We start from the raw sequence: 17,597 nt of genomic DNA on the forward strand, positions 1-17,597 counted from the left end.
AAAGCAGGTCTAGATGCTGCATAAATACTGTGAAAGTATCAAAATAGTCCACAGAGAAATGTGCATAGACGTTCATGAGTTTCTGATGTTAGTGAGTATGTCTACCCTCAACACAACCCAATGACCAACCTTTTATCTGAAAAAAAAAAAAAAAAAAACACAGAGCAATCATTTCGTTGCACAGCTAGCAAGCTACTAGACCCCCAAAAAAACCTGTGATAGGCCAGAAAGAGAGATGGTACTTGACATTAGTACACCTTAAAGACACAGTATCAAAACCGCCTGTTCTTGGTAAAGTTCCAGATAAAACCTGGAGGAGATGGATGGACACAGGATACATAAGGCAACCATCATGTGCACGCAAATGTGGAGTTAAAAGTAAGCACATCTTTGAATAGAATAGATTTGACAAGTTTAAATTAAACTAGATCATATTAGGCTAGGCTAGGTGAAACTAGATCAGATCACAGGTCTGTATATTATGTTAGATTTGATAACAGTACATGATAGTTCGGAATAAATTTGAAAAATATTAAAATAGGCTACAATTGGCTAGGCTAGAACAACGGCACTAAAATATTGAAAGTTGAGTTCAAACTAAACTGCAATAGAATAGAATAGAATAGAATAGAGTTGAATACAACAGAATACAACAGAATAGAATAGAATAGAATAGAATAGAATAGAATAGAATAGAATAGAATAGAATAGAATAGAATAAGTAAACCAAACTGGATTAGATATATAATTTGGTCAGAAAGCATAGATTTTAATTTACTAAATTAGGTGAATTTAAATTAAACCATGGATTTAATTTTTCTTGGATTACATTAGACTTCATGGGACTTTATTAGATTCAAAATTGATAAATAATTAGATTAGAATGAGCTACAGTAAATTAGAATAGACTACTGCACTAGAATAAACTAGATACATTGTACTAAAACACATTAGATTTTATCAAACACAATTACGTTAGAGTAAATTAGAAGCAATTATATTACAGTATACTTAAATAGAGTAGATTAGATTAGATTGAATTTGACTAGACTCAAATTTACAAATGATCCTAGAATACATTGAAAAAGACTTGATTAGATTAAATTAAGAGTAATTAGGTGGGATTAGACCAGATTAGATTATAGTACAACTAATTACATAGGTCTAGACCAAAGTATATTACATTACATCATGGCTTTATGGATTAAATCATTTTTACTAAATTCAGTATGACAATTTGTAGTTATCAGACGACTGCCAAATAGGTAGACAAGAACAAAAGTTGAATTTGATGGAAGGGAAAAGCGCAAACTGCACATGCACAGAATATTCAGATGACAGTTAAGTGGAGAACATTAGAGAACAGCGCAGATAACAAAAGTTTGGAGCTCTTACCCTTTTCAAGTTCGGTACACTAACACACAAAATTCAATTTACACACACACACACACACACACACACACACACACACACACACACACACACACTGAGGTGCATGCAATTTGCTTGTTACTGGTTTTACTGGGCGGTGTGTGTCTGTGTGTGTGAGGGCGGGGAGGCGGGTGGGTATTCATGGTGTATGTGCAGGCCTTTTGTCCATGTACTACAAAAGGCTTGCATTTACTGTGCATTTCATTTTGTTAATAACAGTAATTCATTCTGTTTTGTCAAGAAACTACAACGATAACTTACATGATGTGCATGATAACATTTACATCTGCTTCACTGTCTCTTGCCCATATTTTTACTGTTTATTTTTTATCAGCTGTGTTCATCAACCTTGTTTTAGCTCACTTGCTACATCCTGTTCATAATTTAACAGCCTACTCAACAATGACGGCACACAGTACAAATTACTTGAATATTCTTACACATATAATGTATATGGAGTTGTATTTTGTGCCTCAGCATTTTTTGCAAGCACACAAGTTGCGTTTTGTAGAAAAGGTTTTACTTTTGACAATGCATCTGACCAAATCCTTATGACCTGCCTATGTTTGGCTGTGGTGTGCCTGGTCATAGAATTTGAAATGGCAACATTTTGCCCTGAAAGTGATTCAGTCTATTGCAATTGCGGCAAGTAATGTCACTTGGGGGTTGAGGTAAAAATCTGCACTTATTTTTTGTGACGAGTCTCATTTTGATGAACAGCAACTTTGTGTAGTTGACCAATTTCCTTTTGGTTACCAATGCAAACTTTTCACTGTCGATGTTTAAGCAGATGGAGAAAAAGCTTTCGCACCTTATTGGCTAGATACATTTGAATTTAACCTGTGTTAGAGTATTAATAGACAGTTATGAGACGGCAGTAAATAGTAAAAAATACTGTTCATGTTTTGAGTAAACTGAGTGAACTTAATGTCCAATGGGCAACTAAGTTGACAAGAATGCTAACAGTTGGTAAGCAGTTTTTGGGGTGATTAGGTTAGAGAACCTTTTTTTACCCTCAGGAACAAAACATATTCTTAACTAAAATGATCCTAAGAACAAAATGCCAGGAGGGAGTCATTTTTACAGTATGACACAGAAAGAAGCTTCGAGAGGTATGACTGATTTGCAGAAGTATGCACTGGTTAGCTACTGGGTATAAGTGGTAGTGTATATTTTGTAAAAAAAAAAAAAAACCAAAAAAACATGAAGAATATTAATTGACAACCTATTTGTTTTATTATAAAAACAAACTGAAAACAAAATTTAAAAAATTTAAAAAAAGTAATATTCTAAAATAAGTACTGTAATGAAATGTCTTACATTTTTGGGAATTCATGCCAGAAGCGTTCAAAATGGACGAATAAATATATAAACTAAACTCATCCACAAAATGAAATGAGAATTAGACAAGAAGCAACAGCAAAGCAGCTAAGATAAACTACAAACATACAGACATTTTTAAAAAGGTAAGCTAATTTTACATTATCAGGTGATGTGGATGTAATGTTGATTTTTTTTGTTTTCGTTTGGATATTTTTCGGGTGGATGGTACTGCTTCTAATTGTCCTGTTTTGTTCCCCAAAGAAATATCTCTTAACCACTAAAACATTGTTTGGGTTCAGCATAAGAAGAGAGGCTAGTTGTCAGGCAACATTATTACTATTTGATAACTTTTACTGGAAAAACCTAAAATCATAAATAAAACTATCTTTCATCCAAAAACTTAAATAACACTGTGGATTTGGAGTCCTACATTTCTTCAACTATTACCTCTCACTGATTATTGTACAGTTGGACAAATGACACTAATCCAGCTTGGTTCAAAAAAGAAAAGTTAATAAAGCATCAAAAATCCATGCCTATTACAAAAACAACTCTACTTCATTGCTGCTATAATTATAAGTATCTCTATCCTTTCCGAATTTTATTCTGAAGGAGTTTCTGCTCTTCAATGGAGAGAACAGGTTATTCTGGCAAGGCTAATGCTAATTATAGTTAAGCAGGACCAACAGCAAAATATAAACATTTGACTAAATGTCACTGAGAATAACTAGACAAAAATATTTTTAGTTTTTGTGGACTAAAACCAGAACAAAACAGCTCAGCATAGTTTACTAGCAGCACTTTACTTAATAGCCCGGGCTGTCATCATCAAGCTTCTACAACCAGAATTTTGCATTATAATTTCCACCATGCCTTCCACATAATCAAATCCTTATATCCTGATATTAGTGGAACTGATTTGATTGTGGACTGTAATTCTATGATTGGCTGCATTTGTGGCATTCAAAATACTTCATGAGCTTGAACAAGTGTGCGAGCAGACTTATGAGAGACTATTGATAATTGTTAATTAATCAAGTTTCACAGAAGGGACATGTTTTTGTTTTTTTATTAAATGGTTGTTTGCTCAATAATATCTCCACAAAAATGTAACTTATAAACTTGCAAAAAATATTCCATCCCATACACAGGCTTATGACACAATTATAATGCCATAGCTAGACATCATATTTAATATACGCACCTAACATACTGTAGGAACAGTGTCAGCTGATCTAATGTAGGAGGACAGAATCAGCAGTTTTACGCACACACAATTCTAGAACCACTTAACTAAGGGTGTTTCCACATATGGTCAAACTCAGTCACCTTAAAGTGAACCAGAAAGTGGACCAACAGAAAATGGATTCAGTTCTTTTTACTTTAAATGTTGTGAACTTACATTGTGAGGTCATGTGAAAGAGCACTCACTTCTGCTCTGATGGTTCCTCAGTCGCCTTTATGTTCACACCACACTGATCAGCCATCGCTCTAAAAACATTCTAAGAATATTATGTCCTCATTATGTTATCAGCATTTTTGTTGTTGTTCCCAAAATGTTCAACAATGTTGTTTAAGAACATTCTGAAAATGTTTTGTGTAAACATTCCTAAAACGTTTGTCATAACAATGTCAGAACATAGGTAATGTTATGCCCTAATTCATAGAATGTTTTCAGTAGTTAAAAACAATACAAAAATATTTTGTGCTAATACATATGTGTAGAAATGTTTTTAGATCATATTATTCTAACTTTAGAAAAAATATTCTGGTAAAACAATGCTAAAAACATTACTACAACATTGCATCATTTCCAGCTGGGATAACATAAAAACACTGACAGGTGAAACATAAAGTATGATACAACGTGTTGATGTATTGAATTCATCATATTTGAGATGTTGTGTTGCTGTTGAACTGCACTGGGTTATACTGATATACTAAGAGGTTTTGTCCCGTATTCGATTGACAAAATATCAGGATTACCTGTCAGTAAAGTCCACAACTGTTCCGTCGTACTAATTAAAGTCTTCAAAAGGAGTATTAAAATAACTCAACCCCTCTCAATCAGACTGAATAAAAACTGAACTTTATAAACCAAATACATTGAGGGTTTATAACTGGGCTGTTGTATTACACCTGTCAGTGGTTTTAACGTTATCCACTCGTCTTGCCACCAGCAGCCATAGTTCCGTGTTTGCTTTTCGAGCATCACTGTGCAAATGCATGTGATCTTTCTATGCAAGCTTAGAGGGATAAAATACGATGACAAAAAGGGAAGTGAATCTCTAGCACTTTGTGTTCACAATATACAGGTTATGTGAATTTCAACATGGACTGAAAAGCGAACAGAGTTCAATGTGATTAAGAGTTCGAAGGAGTTTATTTGGAGTGTTCACATAGGCACAAAAAATGCTGACAAAATCGCTTTGAGTTTGTCTAAGTGTGAAAACACCCTAAGTGAACACACTGCATGAGTCTGGGAGCATGACTGAGACTAAATGCATGCCTCTACATACTTTTTACTGGCCTAATTGTGTTTGTGTGAAAGAGATACATCTTCCCTGTACACCTACACTAAGTTGTACCAGGGAGAACAGGTTCGGGTTGGTCTTAAGGTTAAGGTTCACAGTGCGGTTCATGTCTGATGCGTGCTGTTGCTGTTCTATTCTGTTGTTGTTGTTGTTGTTGTTGTTGTTGTGTTACTGTCTCCTTCCCCAGGTTGTGTCAGGTCATGCATTTGTACGTTGCCAGTTGTTGTCTGTGTTACACTATCCATCTGTCTGTTTGTCTTTCTGTTTCTCTATTTGTTCTGTTTTTTTCTGTCCGTATGTCCGTCCTTTTCTGTGTGTGTGTCTGTATTTTGTGTGTAGCTGTCTTTCCCTCCTCCTGCTCCTCCTCCTCCTCCTCTTTCTCCTCCTCTCACCCAGTCTCTTCTCACTCTGGTACTTACAGATAGGAGGAAGGGTGCCACAACCAAATGCTCAATGACATTTTTTCCTGATTTATGTTGACAAAGGTTTATGATACAAATGATTTGGTTTGCAGATTCTACATTGTTAAAAGTAATCAAATATAACATAATTGGAAATTGATACCAAACTGAAGATTTTGTAACGAAGGGCTGAGTGAGTTTTGGACAGGAAATGTACATGTAAAAAAACAGAAGGATAATAAAAGAAGGGATGTGAGTTCACGTAAACATCTTTGTTTTGGCCGAATGCCAGAGTGAGAGCGGCTGCTGTGCACTGGTCGGCTTCTGCCATGCCTGGCCAGTGAAAGCTGGCTGCTGAATGGTTGGTTAGAACATCTGGAACTGAGCTCTGGTCAGTCTTTACAGCACAGCCCACAGAGAAAAATGTTTTGTTTCTACAGCTGATTTGATCCCCTTGGAGATAATTTTACACATTTCATTTACAAAAAGGTTTTTTGAAAGTCTCCATTGCTCTTCTAATGGAAACAGTATCTTTTGTAGTTGAGTCATTCTGACTCTCTCAAGTTGGGCTGGAACACTGACTACTGTAGTACTTCGAAGGTCTACGTTAGCTAACAAGGCAGCTAATGTTTTTATTTCAGAACATAAAAGATCTACCAATCTACAGATAGATGATCAAGTAGGGAGACAAAGAGACAGACATAACTTGAATTCTAAAAAGACACACACATGCACATTCAGGTCAGCATTAGACTCAACTTCAAAGGGCTGTGTTGTCTCACAGTAGTGCCACTGTTTGCTGTGCTGTGATGGCCTTTTAGCTTTCTATTTTCCGCACTCTAAAAGCTTTAAATCCACTTGAAAAATAATTGCGAGCTATCCCTGTGGAAAAATGTGTTTTATTTTAAGCGCTTTATTTATCTTTACTTAAATTACCTTCTTACATTTGTTCTTTGTTTAGTTTCTACACACATGAATAATTCACAGTCACACACATTTCAAAATGATCACCAGGCTTCACCAGGCTTTTGCTTTTAAAGTGCCACCAGAATTCTCTTACAATCCCCGTACATTCCTCTTTCCTCCCTTGCCTCTCTCTTGCTGACATTATTACAGACTGTTCTGTACTCGTTGGAGATTAATTACAGAGGTTAATGTCACCAGTCTCACTATAATCTAATACTATCAGATCTGAGGTGGTTGCCAGGGGCTAGAAGATGTAAATACATTTTTAATCACATTGTGATGCTCCTTTTAACTTCTTTTTTTTTTTATTTTATTTTTTTTATTCTTTTGCCTATTTCTTTGCCTCCTTTTCCTTAGCATAAGCTAGCAAACGGGCATGGGTGCAAGCTACTGCTTCTGGTTAAGAAAGAGATAAAAGTGAAAAATTATAGTACTGTAATAAAAATCTCTGTTGATGCAAATCTCATTCACCTTTTCTACACCCTGCCAGAGAGGTTCCTGTGATTTGTAGGTTGGTCGTTGTTTTATTTTATGAAAAGCAATATTTTGACTGTTTGATGATTCTGGCTTAAGGTCACAAGTCACCGGAGGTCAAACAATTGAAAGGATCTTTAACGCTCTTTGTCATCGATCGATCTATCTATCTATCTATCTATCTATCTATCTATCTATCTATCTATCTATCTATCTATCTATCTATCTATCTATCTATCTATCTATCTATCTATCTATCTATCTATCTATCTATCATTTCTTCTCACTGTCTCAGTTTCTCCTTACCGCCCTGCAATTGCTGCTGTAAAGCATTTTTCATCAAAGCTCTGTTTGATTGCATTATTGATTCATACTGATACAACAGGCTGCATTTCAGTGACTGTCAAGATGGTCTTAATTAAGAGAAACTAACTTGCTCTGGAAACAGTGAGAAAGTATGGCTAACAAATCCATCACATCAAAACTGATGAGGTTTTGTGGCATTATAACAACTTCATGATTTACATAAAAAAGAAAAAGTAATTTGTCAAGACATACGCTTTTCTAATGAGGCCAGTTTGCCTTGCTCAGATTTCCAAAATGAATGTCAACGAGACACAACCCTGAAGTTATGGTTCTCATTTCACTTCAGTTTTATTTATATAGCATCAAATCACAACACAAGTTATTTCAGGGTATTTAACATAAAGTTGTTACGACAGAAGTTCTTACGAACATGATGCAAAGAAGAATCCAACAATTCACCAATTCCCACATGAGCAAAAACTGAGGCGCCCCCCTCTGACTTTCTCACATGTTGTTAGGCTATCCTTTCAGGCCAATTGAAATACAACATATTTTCTAAATTAGTGGAACGCCACTTCTTTTCCCATTTTTCCGATGTCTACCGTGTTTGTGAATTGTACCAAGGGGATGGCCTCCTCTTTTATTATTTTTCAGAGGGGCAGCATTGTCAAAAATGAAGCTGAGACAGGAAGCTTTTAGTTGACGTTTGAATTGGTCTTTGTACTCATCGGCTAATATGGCAAAATGTGTAGACTCGCATAATTCTTCCTTGATTTTTCATAGTAATAATGAAGCTGCATTGTCCATTAGCTCATTCTGAATGTTGGGGCTCATCAGTGTAGCATTGCCTGGAAGCTGATAGAGCCTGTTTTAAATTTTGGGGTCATACTTTGAAATTAAATTGAATATTTCCAAAAAGGTTTCCTGTATTCGGAGCATCCTCTGTTGCTCTGTGCCCTCTGAGAGGAAAGTCTTGTTTGGCACTTTATTTTCCTCATGAAAATATCTCATGTTACATTTACATGTTAATGGTTTCTCTCCACAAATGTAATGTTACTAGCATCTTCGTGCATTTGGTTTAGCACAGTCTCACGGGTATTCGGCACATGGCTTTCTCTATATGCCGGCAGTTTACCAAGTGCAAGAGCATGCGGCTTACTGTCTTCATGTTTATAATTATTCTGTCTGAGGTGCTTCCAATCTTCAAATCTATCTCTGACAAATGAATATTCTGTACGACCCAGGAAAATGTCTACAGCACTTCCAAAAGACAGCATCCATTGATCTATTTTCAATCCACAAAAAGTAATTGTAGCAACTTGTAGAGAAGCAATGTGATTGTTCTGATATGACAGTTCCAGGAAAACTTGTCATTCTCAGTTGAATCTCCAGTTCATTGATTGCAGACAGATCTGGTGGTGGAGTCCTTGACACCTCTGCTGGCTCATATTCTCCAGGCAAAGGCCCTGAGCTGCTTACAGTGTCGGTAGATGGCAAATCTGTTGTGGAGTTTGGTGCACGGTCTGCAGATTTCAATTGGCAACGCCATTCATAACAACAGGCCAATTGTAGCACACATCACACATGATTTAAGCTCCAAAGACTTTTTATTGCTGAAAATTATTATTCGACAAATTGTTCATTCCAATCAGTACCAAAATGATATCCTCCACCCCCATTTGTTTTGCAACAATATGAAATGAAAATGATCTTGAAATGGGCCGAGAGAAAGATATAAGGAATGCAAACCACACATTAAGTCATTTTGATAAGAACAGATTTAGCCAAAAGGTGGGTGGGCCCAGCCAGGCACACCATCTTTGTTTCTTTCGCTTTCCCTTTCCTCTAACCAATGATCGATTGCCTCTAGGTTAGTATTTCTCCATAATTGGTGGTCAGAATCCCCTGTGGTCAATTGGATTGTATTAACATTGTTTGATTTCCTATGCTTTGCTGCAAGAATTGAGCCACAAGATTTTAGGAGAATCATGTTGATCAAGGAAATTGATTGAGCAAACTTATCAATTATGTCAATTATAAAAGAAAATAGGAATATAGCTTAGTCAAAAGTAACCAGAGAAATCTGAGGAATATCTTGACTAACAATTTTAATAAAGTAAATCACTATACATCACTCTTGCTCTAGTACTGTATATGACACTAACCTTCCACCTGCTCTACAATAGTAATGTAGACTGTACAATTCCTCATATTTATGTTTGAAACACCCAAATTTAACAGTAAATCAGTAAACTTGTGACTATGTCGAGGCCAGTGACTAATTTAGCTACTGATAAGATGATGGTAGAAATTGAAAGGCAAGCAGGACATCTTTTTTAATCTTTAATTGATAAGTCATCCATTTTGGTTTGTAATTAAATGGGTAGATAAATGGTTAGTTTCTATTTAGTTTAATATTTATATAGTTGTATTAATTTCTGTGCTTCACCCCCGCATCTTATAAATGTCATGACTTTGCGCTATTTTTCATTCAGTGAAGTCCACACACTAAGTTTGCATGTGGATTTTTCTTTGCATTACTTGTTACTTGTTATTGTAATGTTATTCATGGTTTGTCTATTCATCTGTGATTTTATAGTTATCTTTAATATGTGTCTTTGCATTCATATGACAGAGCATATACATAATACTATATATTTTCTTTTACCATACATACATATGATATGTATGTATGAATGTTCCTTTGAACCTGTAGCTAATTATGTTGGTGATGTCATATTGCATGTTCTGTCTGTATTTGAAGCAAATATTATATCTCAACAATCTAAGTTTAACATAAAATCTTTTGGAATTATGTCCAAATAGTTGCAAGATAATTAGTATTTTGCCAGAAACACATGTTGGTACTTTTTTATGGCATGCAGATTGTTGTTGAAATAATATTTGCCCTAGTTATTCCCTTCAGGGTACACTTCCTTACCCCCAAGCCTTTTCCTTCCCCAATCCCACCCTGCCCTCCCCTTTTTCATTTCCTATCTTCCTTTCTACTATCACCCTCCATTTTCTCATATCCCTGTTTTCCCATTCCCTGCAGGAATCTTAAAAATCAATCACAACCATCACAGATCACAGACAAAACTCAAATTATACTTTAAATTGAAAATTAGACAAATTCTCCTCAGTCAGTATTGGTATTTTTGGAAATGTCGTTCTGCTGTGCTTTGCTGTGTTCACACTGCTATTACATTAACTGCTATTACATTAAAGTTAGTTGCTAATTTTGAGAACATGCAGTGAGAATTTGTTTCAGCAGCGGAGTAAGAAGTTTTGTTTTACCTGGCAGTACATTGGTGGTCAGAATTAATACCAATAGATAACTGAATCATCTTAGATAAAGTGACTTGTGACTGAAAAACCTTAGGACATATTTATATACACATATTTATTCATATTTAATGTCTCTTTGACTCACCACTCAGACAGGGCACTTCAAAGTGTATTAGCCTCAGTGGAGAGGTTTGCATTTAAAAAGAAAAACATAAAGCTCTGAGGCTCTGTCACAGGGAAACTCACCCATTGCTGGCCCAGCTATGCTCACTTACATGTATCATACAAGAGGAAGAAACACTTCAATAGTTCTGAAGCAGAGATTCGGGAATTGAAAAGCAAAAGCTTTGCCATGTTTAATAGCGCAGCATAACTACTGGATGTAAAATGTGGGCAGGAATATGTCAGTAGAAACTGAATTTGAATCAGTTATATTTCAATTTGAATCAGTTATATTTAAATTTGAATTAATTAACTTAAAAAAATGTATTCAAAAATTGGACTTGAATATTCAAATTCAAGTTTATTGAAATTCAGCTTCAAACCAAAAATTTAATTTAAAATGATATTGTTATACTGATATTCAGATTAATATTTTTAAAGCAATTATTCAAGTCGAGCTACTCAAATGTTTTAAGTATTCAAGATCAGCAATTCAAATTCAAATATAAATTAATTTAAAAAAAATATATATATTTTTTTTTTTAATTAAATTAAGTACAAAGAAGATGCATGTAATGCAATTGCTTGTTCAATTATATGTTGTATTAGGACAACGGCACAAAACCAATAATGTAAATAGAACCGGCAGCTCGCAGGTGTGATCTTCTGCAGCAGTACCTCCATACATGCACAGAGAACTTGTTCAACTGCCCCACATCTGATCTCAGATGTGGTTCTGACTCGTGGACATCCAGGATCAATTTGCCCAAAGACTGACACACACAGCCTGAACACTGCTTACAATCTTAGAAACACTTAAAAAAAAAAATACAAATTTAAATAAAGATACACTAAAACCACTTACTTGTGTTAGTAATGTGTTACCTTCATATAATAATAGTAATAAATAAAGAAACACGCTGTAAAAGTCGTATTCTTTTTCATTTACAAACAAGCAAATGATTGCCCCTGAAATTTTGTGGACAGTGGCTTAAGATTTCATACATTGAGGCTCTCATCCTCTTTGGAAGTATTGCAATGAAACCTTTATTATATACGCATATTATACGCTATATACACTACACCCATGCTACGTCATTTCAGAGTTCCTATTGGTGGTGCGAATGCAAACTGCAAAAGCTTAAAACCTATCTAGTTCTGGGGGAAACTCTCTGGCTGTTAGTTTTTTCTCAAGAAAGTCCTTAGAGCTGTTTAGTTCGAAAACGGCAATTGCGTTGGACGTAAATTGCTTCCAAATTCCCATCCCTTTTTCTCTGTTTAATTGCACAGCAAGTATTTATCAAAAATGGATGAATGAGATATTCTATGGAGCTGCACGGCTTGAGCTTTCCAACAATGTCAGTACAAATTTAATTGTTATTACACATGCTGCATGAAGCGCTGCGTGCACCTCCACACCCGCTATGCTTGATTGATTAATACCCAAAGTCCAATCACTTCCCAACATACCATATATCAAAATAAACAGCAGAACTTACCCTTTTTAGTGATACTCCTCTGGCATTCAATTCAATTCAATTTTATTTTATTTATGTAGTGCCAAATCACAACACAGGTTATTTCATGGCACTTAACACATTAAAGTCCTTACAGCAGAAATGTACAGCATTATACAGAGAAACCCAAGAACAATTCAACAATTCCCACATAATTCAGAACATTTATTTTCTGTCAGGCACTAAGCTTGTTTTTATTTTAATTGCTAAGGTATACAGTGTCCTGAAACACATGGTTCAGATATTGCCCGATTCTAGACAATCTCCTCTACACAATTATAAAAAGATGTCTCTACTGACAATATTTTATGGTAAGATCTATGTAAAAATATAACAATTTCATAATAATTTTTTTCCCTTGATATAAAGGCTAATATGAAAAATCTCTAAGTATAATCAGATCAAATGACGAAAGATTTGCATAGCCTAGACTTACCTGAAAAAAACAAGATTTAGCATGAATGGCTAGCCCCCATAATCAGCAAGTTATGAGCTTAAAAGTGAAGGTAGTGAAATAACTCTGAAAATCGCCTCAGGTTCATAAGGGTTCAAATCAGATGTGTTGAAACCTTAAACAACTGAAGGCTTGAACTTATGAACCATTAAAATGGGAGGAAATAGGGCCTACCACCTTAATAGTAATCCACCATTCAGAAATGACTGACGTATTACAGGTTAAAAAGTACATGGAAGTGAAACCTTTGAGACTTATAAGGGCTAGGGTGAAAAGGTTTGCAAAGTAGAACAGCTGAATTTTACAGCCACAAACAGACAATATGTTAATATGCATGCCTTTGGTGTAGAGACCTGTGCAGTTTTTCTTTCCATAGTGTCAAAAATATTTAAACTGCAACAAATTACAAAATAGGCTCATTTATTCTTTCCTTTGGTCTGAGATTGTATTGTGGTCAGTGGGAGAGTGCAAGCTTATGTTTTGGTAAAGAAATTGTGGATATTGCTCAATGAGGTTTCTACGACAGACAGTGCAGGACAAGTTAAGCATAAAAAAACCTGGAAAAATGGTAATAATAAGCTAAAATACGATATCTGCAACAACATAGCAGAAAGGCACTTGTACAGAAATCACACCAAATAAAGAGAAACAGGGTTATGATCGATATGTCAATCAGTTTTAGGCAACGCCATTCAAAAAAGTTTAAAATCTTTTTTCTTTAAGTTAAATTTTCCATAAATGCTCTGAAATCAAAAATGGCTTAACCAAATGTAACCAGACTTGGAATACATGTTTGGAGGCTATTTTTCTTCTAAAGGGCACCACAAATGTGAGAAGTTTATATATCATTAGCAGCTGTACGGACTCCTCCAAAATTCAGTTTGCACATTCAAGGGCAATTACTCAAATCCCAGTGCTGACATTGTAAACTTATTCAAGATGTTTTCACAACTTTAATTCGGCTTATCGCCCTCTCTCTCTCTTTAAATTTGTTAAATTATATAATTCCTTCATTTGAACTTATCGAGAAGTTTGATCCTTTGGTACAGAAGAGGAAACAAAAGAAATACATACATCACTTTTTTATTTTACTTATTTTCTAAAAATGAAAACATTTCAGTGTCTAATTGGCCTTTATGTTGTCTTGTTAATAATATGCAGCTTTTGAGTTCCTGATCTGTTGCAGTAAAAATTAATAACAGAGATATATGGTAAAAATGTCAGCTATACTTTATGGCGCAATCTGAGTTTTTTATTTCTAAAGTAATGAACAATCAAATCAAGCAGATCAAACAAATAAGGAGTGACTATGACACCATAATGACTTGTGAAAATAAATTTTAAAAAAGGCTTTGCAATTTATGGAAGAAGTGGAATGGGAGTCAGTGAAGCTGAAGCCCTGTTGGTACCAACCCTTAACGGCCCTCACTGGCATTGCAGTTTTAGACATTTCTGCATTGGACTAATTTTTCATACATTTTTTATAGCTACATTCACTTTTATATACCGTCTATGCTGTGGAGACATTTCTTGCAGTTGCTCTGCAATTTTCAGAAGGTGTGCCCAACTGAAGTCCCATACCAAACTGAACATCTACCAAACATTTTAAGATGAATACAGATTCAGTCCCAGTCCCAGTATTTGTATTACTTGTTGGTCTTCCTATGCAGACATGGAAAAACAAACAGCTAGTTTCACAAGCTGCTTGTGGTGTCAACGTAACAATAAGCACATCCCAATCACTTTCCCCCATTCTCCCTTCTCCTATCTCCTATTCCTATCATCCAATATTCCTTCCTCTTTTCCCTTTCTTTACCCTCCTTGCTAATGTCTCCCCATCCAATTCTAACACTGGTGTATCAATTCCATCCTCAGGCTACCCTTTTCAGTCTCTCCCCCTGCGTTGTGTTACTAAAGTCTAAATGAAGGTATGTACAACAAGTCGCCATCACAGCACCGCTAAACAATATGCAGCTGTACTGAGCAAACACTCAGCATCTGGCTTACTTTGAAGGTAACCAGTCAGAAATTTTTAGAAGATAGAACGGTAATACATAATCTCACAGGTTGTGTAGAGAATAAGAGGAACCTTTGCTATTATTCACATTTTCACTCAGCCATGGCCAAGACACAGTGAAGCTAGCGTAGTTTAATATTTACAGGCATGCAGGCCTTAGTTATGACTAGGAACACGCATCAAACAATTAGCCTACTTTAATAAAGGGGATTATAGCTTGAATAGTGGCCAGTTGCCCAATTACGAGCACACAATATGTAAATAAAGCAACTGTTCTTTTGGCAGAGACTGGATGTTATGCTAAACTGATGCATCCAAAACCAAGAGGATTCATATTAACCCTCATGTCCACTTTCCTCCTGAGATAACCAACACTTAGATTATATCTGAGTATTACTGTGATGGAAGTAGTAAAGGTGGCCCACTCTACATGTAGAGGCCTCAACAGACCATCTGATGTCTTGGGCGGAAATATTTATTTACACACTTGATTAATGAGTCCAAAAAAAGTGTAGATGAGTGCCATCCCAGCTCTGAACTCTCTTGTGCTTGGCCACAGATAGTGTGTTATACATTTCCAGACATGAAGAGGTCCCAGATCGATTTTTGTTTTTGTTTTAAAAAGATTCTCAATATATTATGCAATGTTGTAGTTGAACGTTATCTGACTTTAAGCAGTAAATTCTGGGAACTAAAAAACGTCCCACTGAAAACATCCTTAAATCATTGCATCATTTCTAGCTGGGGTGTCACCCTTGTCCTGAAGACCTGCAGGCTCCTGTAGTCATAAGGGCTGTTGCATTTATTTGCCGCTTCACATGGTTGGTCCAGTCTTTGCCATGGTGTTACCAATGGCAACCCACAATGCAAGAAGTCATAGTGACCACATAAGGAGACCTTTCCCTCATCGTTTGTTTATATAAGATTTTCTTACCCACCAAAATGTATCGCATCAATTCCTGTAGTCCAATCGGTACAATAGTGAAGGAAATATCAAATCCTGATTTTAATACCACACTGTACAATACTGAAGTACTTAAAATGTGAAAATTAAAGGTTTTCAATGCAGGAAATTATCCCTGTTTATCCCTGATTAATATTTCTAATTAATTAATGTGTGACTTCCATTGCATTTTGGATTATTTTCATTTTGTAATAATCTACTGACTATTTTGTATAATCTACTGACTATTTTCAACAACTATATAAATATATATATATATATATATATAAAAACTAATAATTTATTTAGGGGGTTGATGACTACATTCTCAAAAAAGGTAGTACCCAGTATGATGACACATTCTGTGAGTTTGTCTAAGTCAACAAAGACATTTTCATTCCTAGTCTGTACAACTGTAACAGTCCCGAAGACACAGGATGACTAAACATGATTGATATTTTGTAAGTGAGTTCTGTAATAAAAACCCAAGGTTTCAGTACTTTATATAGTGCAGCGGTATTAACTCATACAAGAGTAGCACAGAGCATTTTAAGCCAAATTAATATTTATCCACATGTATTGATGTTTGATTCAGTATTGAGTTAGGAACACATTTTGGAGTATATTTTCAACGTAACAGTTTGCAGAGGATGATTGAGGAAGCAGAAGGGAGCTGGGGACTGGCCATCCTGCCTGTGTAGAGAGAAACCCTAAAGAGTACTGTTCATTATTATTTTGTAGTATTTATTCTGCAGTTTCACCAAAATTGAACATCATATATATGCTCCACTAGTTTAAATAATAGCATGACTGACCGTTTTCTAGTCATCTACTCATCAGGGCGTAGGGGCAAAATAGGAGAAAGGCCCAAGCACCTGCACCAGAGCAGCAATGGAGTAGTGATGGGGGCATTTCTGATTTGCGTAATTATGTGGAGCCTATGCATTATTGAATGATTCAAAGGAATATCTATTTATGTAAATATTTAGGGTTTCAGGTGGTCTTGGTCCCACCTAAGTATGCTCTTCCAGCTAATCATCTATAGTAGGGAAGGCAACAAGTTAATTTAGTGGTGTTGGTGTTAAACATGAGTTCAATATCAGGTGTGCATAGTTTCTCCCTAATGACCACCTTGTCAGACACCAGGTTTTTTTTCTAACAGAGAGACACAACCCTCCACTGAGTGAGTTACCCATCAGTGTGGAGTCTTGTCAAGGTGAACCATCAGATTCCAGACCAGCATAAGGGTCTCTAAACCCATGTTTCAGTTAAAGAAAAAAGACGAGAGCTGTTGTACTCTGTTTGTACTGAATTAGACAATCAAAGAGGCTAATAGAAGATTAAGTACAGATGATGATGAAATACCAAACAAGGAGGCCAGTTTAGTACCAGGTCCATGTCTTTGATGGTTTACTAGGTGCCAAAACATTGCACAGGGGTTTAACATATTAAAAAAAAATCAAGATTATCCAAAGGGGCTTTCACTTTTAAAGTCTAGATGAGTCGATGAGGAAATAAAAATTGCTAGAAGTGTTAATAATTAAACTAGACCGACTGAAAAATAATATGGAGAAGCATTTTAAATGGAATAGCAAAATCCTTCGTAAAGGGATGATGTTAAAATGTAGCTGTGTTACATTAATCTTACATGAACCCTGCCATTTTGTTGCGTCTCACAAGAAAATGGGCATGGCCCTCAAACTTTAGTAAGAACAATTGTCACGCACAAATCCATAAGTTTTGTCAGACCTTACCCAGTTTGTGAGATTGTCCATAAAATA

The 17,597-nt window shown here is 35.6% G+C and overlaps 1 protein-coding gene across 12 annotated transcripts in view; it reads left to right on the forward strand.

Annotated features, from left to right (window-relative positions):
• LOC138214248 (voltage-gated potassium channel KCNC1-like) overlaps positions 1-17,597 on the forward strand; it is a 124,447-nt gene that overhangs the window by 84,208 nt on the left and 22,642 nt on the right. For 3 of the 12 annotated variants that reach the window (XM_069175669.1, XM_069175671.1, XM_069175672.1), the window contains one exon: positions 14,732-14,784. The exons of 8 other annotated variants lie outside the window; for them this stretch is intronic. In XM_069175669.1, coding sequence (XP_069031770.1) covers positions 14,732-14,778 — 47 coding nt within the window. In that variant the 3' untranslated portion in view covers positions 14,779-14,784. Of the gene's footprint in view, positions 1-5,627; positions 5,700-14,731; positions 14,785-17,597 lie in introns of all 12 variants that reach the window. One more of the 12 variants, XM_069175662.1, reaches the window with a different exon arrangement.

Source organism: Embiotoca jacksoni, unplaced genomic scaffold, assembly GCF_022577435.1.
Source record: "Embiotoca jacksoni isolate LCO1_2020_lvr unplaced genomic scaffold, fEmbJac1.0.p SCAF_69, whole genome shotgun sequence".
Classification (NCBI taxonomy): Eukaryota; Metazoa; Chordata; class Actinopteri; family Embiotocidae; genus Embiotoca; species Embiotoca jacksoni.